This window comes from Erpetoichthys calabaricus, chromosome 11, assembly GCF_900747795.2.
Source record: "Erpetoichthys calabaricus chromosome 11, fErpCal1.3, whole genome shotgun sequence".
NCBI classification, from domain to species: domain Eukaryota; kingdom Metazoa; phylum Chordata; class Cladistia; order Polypteriformes; family Polypteridae; genus Erpetoichthys; species Erpetoichthys calabaricus.
This window is the reverse complement of record NC_041404.2, coordinates 2342612-2346652: the sequence shown is the minus strand read 5'-3', so window position 1 is coordinate 2346652 and position 4041 is coordinate 2342612. Positions and strand designations below refer to the sequence as shown.

The 4041-nt window shown below is 40.6% G+C and overlaps 1 protein-coding gene across 1 annotated transcript; it reads right to left on the bottom strand.

Moving 5' to 3' along the window:
* Window positions 1-1729: 1729 nt before the first annotated feature.
* Window positions 1730-3331, bottom strand: LOC127529618 (tigger transposable element-derived protein 1-like). Its single transcript, XM_051933776.1, has 2 exons — window positions 2740-3331; window positions 1730-2574 (listed from the first exon to the last, which is right to left on the bottom strand). The coding sequence occupies exons 1-2, from the start codon at window positions 3329-3331 to the stop codon at window positions 1730-1732; spliced, it is 1437 nt and encodes a 478-aa protein (XP_051789736.1).
* Window positions 3332-4041: the final 710 nt, after the last annotated feature.

Here is a 4041-nt window from a genome sequence, read left to right as displayed (position 1 = left end):
AGTTAACAAAGTATGTACGTCATTTGAAAACTGTATGATTTAAAAAACAGTTTAATAGTAGGTACTTACAAAAAACTCCCCCTCTGTATTTTTTTATTACTTTTGATATTTTATATTAAATCATGACACTGAAAAGAAAGGAGATTGTGGACTGGTTTGTGTGAATCTTTTAAGCAACTATCCTGCCTGATTTATTGAAGTTCTGCATGTAATGGGTGTCTGGTTTCATTAGAAATGGTTTCCAATTTCGTTAACACCACTTTCTGACATTCACTTACCAAATCATTCATATCAACACCAGTAATTTTGGCTGCATTGTTGGTAACCTACGGGAGTTTCTTAAAATTTTTATTTTGACAAGTTGTGATTTATCAGACTACTAAAACAGGAAATAAAGCTGAAAATAATAACACACTGCAATAAAATGACAACATGAGATCTCAGTTCACTTTAAATAGTCAGAATTTATGAAGGAGAAGTAAGAGGTAATTGTAATTAATATCTCAATTTAAATTGATTATTATCTAGGCTACTTTATAAGTATTTATATTCAGTCACTACCTAATATTTAGACCTTATGATGCATGTTGCGATATTTGTGGTTTCCTTTCCCTTTTTTGCACTCAGTCATACTATCAATAAATTAAGAACATGGATAAAAAAAGTTAGAATAATAAAAGTTGATATATACAATTAATGTTGAGTGGTTATACACAAAGAAAACTGATAATAAGGAAGTATAGCTGCAAAAAAGACATAGCAGCCCAAGAAAAATCCAGAGAAAAGCTACTTGGTCGATTCCAGGTCTGCAAGGTTTAAGTTATAAACCAAGTGCAGAGGACGGCTGGTGCCCTTGCCCAGCCGGGATCAATACTACAGGACACTGGAAGGGATTACATAAAAGGAGGCCAGTTGCTACTGCTCCAGTAGTGGGAGTCAGGAGGAAGGTGACGACACTTGCTGGAGGAAGGAGGAGAACAGAGAGAGAGAGAGATGAAGACGACAAGATTTATGTGTGTATCTCTGCTTACACTGTGCTTGTCTGGGAAATGATTTGGGAAGAGTTTCCAACAGCCAAATAAAAACTTTGTGCTGTGGTGGACTTGTGCTTGCATATGTCTGTGTCAGGTTTGGGGAGCTTGAGTGCCCCCTACAGGCCACAGAAGTTAAAAGCATTTCAACCTTTTCAGTTTAAGTAAGTGAAGATCAAGTGGTGAAATTACTAAAGTTTTTAAAATTAAAAGTATTAGTATGGTGGATCCCAGTTTTTCCACAAGAATGCAGTGACACAGATGAAAACTTGTTCAGAGTAAATTTCTCACAAACATTAGGAAGTTAGACAGAGAACCACAGATGCATGGAATAAGTTACCTAGCAGTGTGGTAGACAGTACAGTGGGACTTCGGTTAACGACACAGTTCCGTTCCTATGACAGTGATGTAACCTGAATTTTGGTGTAAGTCGAAACACACCCTAGCCTAAGTCACTTACCTATCCTAACACAGTTGTAAAACAATAATCTAGAACAAAAAAAACACAAATAAGCCACAGAAAAAGGAAATAATGATATACTGTACTGTACACTGTACTGTAGTAACAGAAAAAAAATTACAAAAAATGAATGTAAAAAAAATTTTTTTATTCCTGTGGTTGTCTTTCACACTGGAAGGGGCATTGCAAGGTGGGAGAGAGTGACCTATTGGGAGGAGGAAGCTGGAGATGATTCTACCTATACTACAGGTGTTTCATCTTCAGAAGCAGCTAATGTAGAGGGTACAGGATCTGTTGCAGGCCTCTGTACCTTCTTAAAGAATTGTTCCAGGCTAGTCTGGAAGGTTGATGATTTCTTATCTTCCAAAATCTGCCTATAGCATTGCAAGGCATCCATAACAGCTCTGTAGACCTTACTGAATCTGTCATCTCTGGGGTCCTCAGCCTGAAATTTTGCCAACCCATCCTCTATCATAGAAAAACCTTCTGCCAAACCCCTGGTGGTAAATCTCTTGGGTTCTGGGGTTTCTATCTCTTCCTCTTCAATTAGTTGCTTCTCCAGCTGAATGAGATCCTCAGCAGACAGCTCCTCTCCATGTGATGCCAGTAGCTCTGTGACATCCTCAGCCTCCACATCCAAATTAAGCTGTTTACCCATGGCAACAACCTTCTCTGTTACAGCCTCCACTGACTCCTCAAAGCCATGGAAGTCATACACAAACTGGGGGCACAGTTTTTTCCACACACCATTTAAGTTTGTTCGCCTCACTTTATCCCAGGCAAAAGCAATGTTTTGTGCAGCATTGTAAATGTTATAAGACTTCCAAAAGTCTTTGAGTGTCAGGTTCTTGTCCTTCTCAGTTGCATTACGGGCCATAGCAAATGTCCTCCGGAGGTAGTAGGCCTTGAAAGAGGCAATGACACCTTGGTCCATTGGCTGTAAAAGGGCAGTGGTATTAGGTGGAAGGTAAACCACCTTGACATTAGGGTTAAAGTCACTTAAGTGGGCAGGGTGACCTGGGGCATTGTCCAGCACTAGCAACACCTTAAAAGGTAGTTCCTTGCTAACACAGTAGTCCTTCACTGCTGGCACAAAATGGCTGGAAAACTACTCCTCAAAAATCTGAAGTGTCTCCCATGCCTTCTTGTTAGACCTCCAGACAACAGGCAGTTGACCCTTCTAAATGTCCTTTAGTGCCCTTGGATTTTCTGCCTGGTACACCAACAGAGGCTTGAGTTTGAAGTTACCTGCAGCATTCCCCTCAAGAAGCAAAGTCAGTCTCTCCTTGCCAGCTTTATGGCCTGGTGCTGTCTTCTCCTCCTTGGCGATATAGGTCCTGTTAGGCATATGCTTCCAAAAAAGGCCCTTCTCGTCAACATTAAACACTTGTTCAGCACAGTAGCCCTCCTCTTTAATTAATTCAGCCAACCTATTAGGAAATGTGCTTGCTGCTTTCTCATCCCCACTAGCAGCTTCACCCTGTACCTTAAGGTTATGCAAGTTGGCACAAGCTTTGAAATGCATGAACCAACCCATACTAGCCCCAAACTCTTCACTTTCACTCCCTTCCCCCTTTTCACTTTTTTTTTTTGCCTGAAACAATCGTTTAGCCTTCTCCTGAATTAACATTAGACTTACTGGTATACACCGCTGATGCTGGTCTTCCAGCCACAGAATTAGCAATCTTTCCATCTCAATCATTATGCCACTTCGATGTTTAGTAATCATAGTCGATTTCATAGGGGCTGATCCCTTTACATGCTCTAGGATACGGTCCTTATCCTTGATAATTGTTGCTGCAGTAGAGCGGCTAAGGCTTAGTGCGTGGCTGATGTTCATCGCTGATTCACCTTTTTCTGATCTCTTTAAAATATCTAATTTTACTTCCAACATGATGGCTTTCTTCTTCTTCAGTGCACTACCATCTGAAGACTCTGACTTTCATTTAGAAGCCATGATAAAAGCCAAAAAGTTGCCAGTATACACTTGTGCTGCACTCAACCAGACTACCTGTAGTTCTCCAACTTCCTCACTCATACTGTATGTCACATACTTCCGCCGTGCACAAACAATCTACTGTACCGTAGTTCACCGACTCCCTCACTCATACGCTGCGTACTTTCACCGCACGTAACCAAACTACTGTAGTTCGCCAACTCCCTCACTCATACGCTGCGTACTTTCGCCACCCACAACTAAACTAGTTTGCCCCCGTAAGTCTGTAAGTACGATGCTAACGGCATAATCCGAAACACTCACGTCTCAATTTTTTTTACGTTTTTATGGGAGTGAGCATCGTAAACTCGAAACGTAGAATGTCACGACGTTGCAACCCGAGGACCCCCCTGTATTACTTTACGGACATCCAAAATAAGATCAAGTCAAACTATGAAAATATTAGGACTGGCAAGCTTTGCTGGGCTGAATAGGCTGTTCTCTTCAAAATGATTCAAATGTTTCAATAAAGTATAAAAAAGAGGGACCTCTACCTTAAAACATCAGTTATCAAGTTTGCCAAAATGCCAAGTGTTTCATAGAGAAACAAAAAC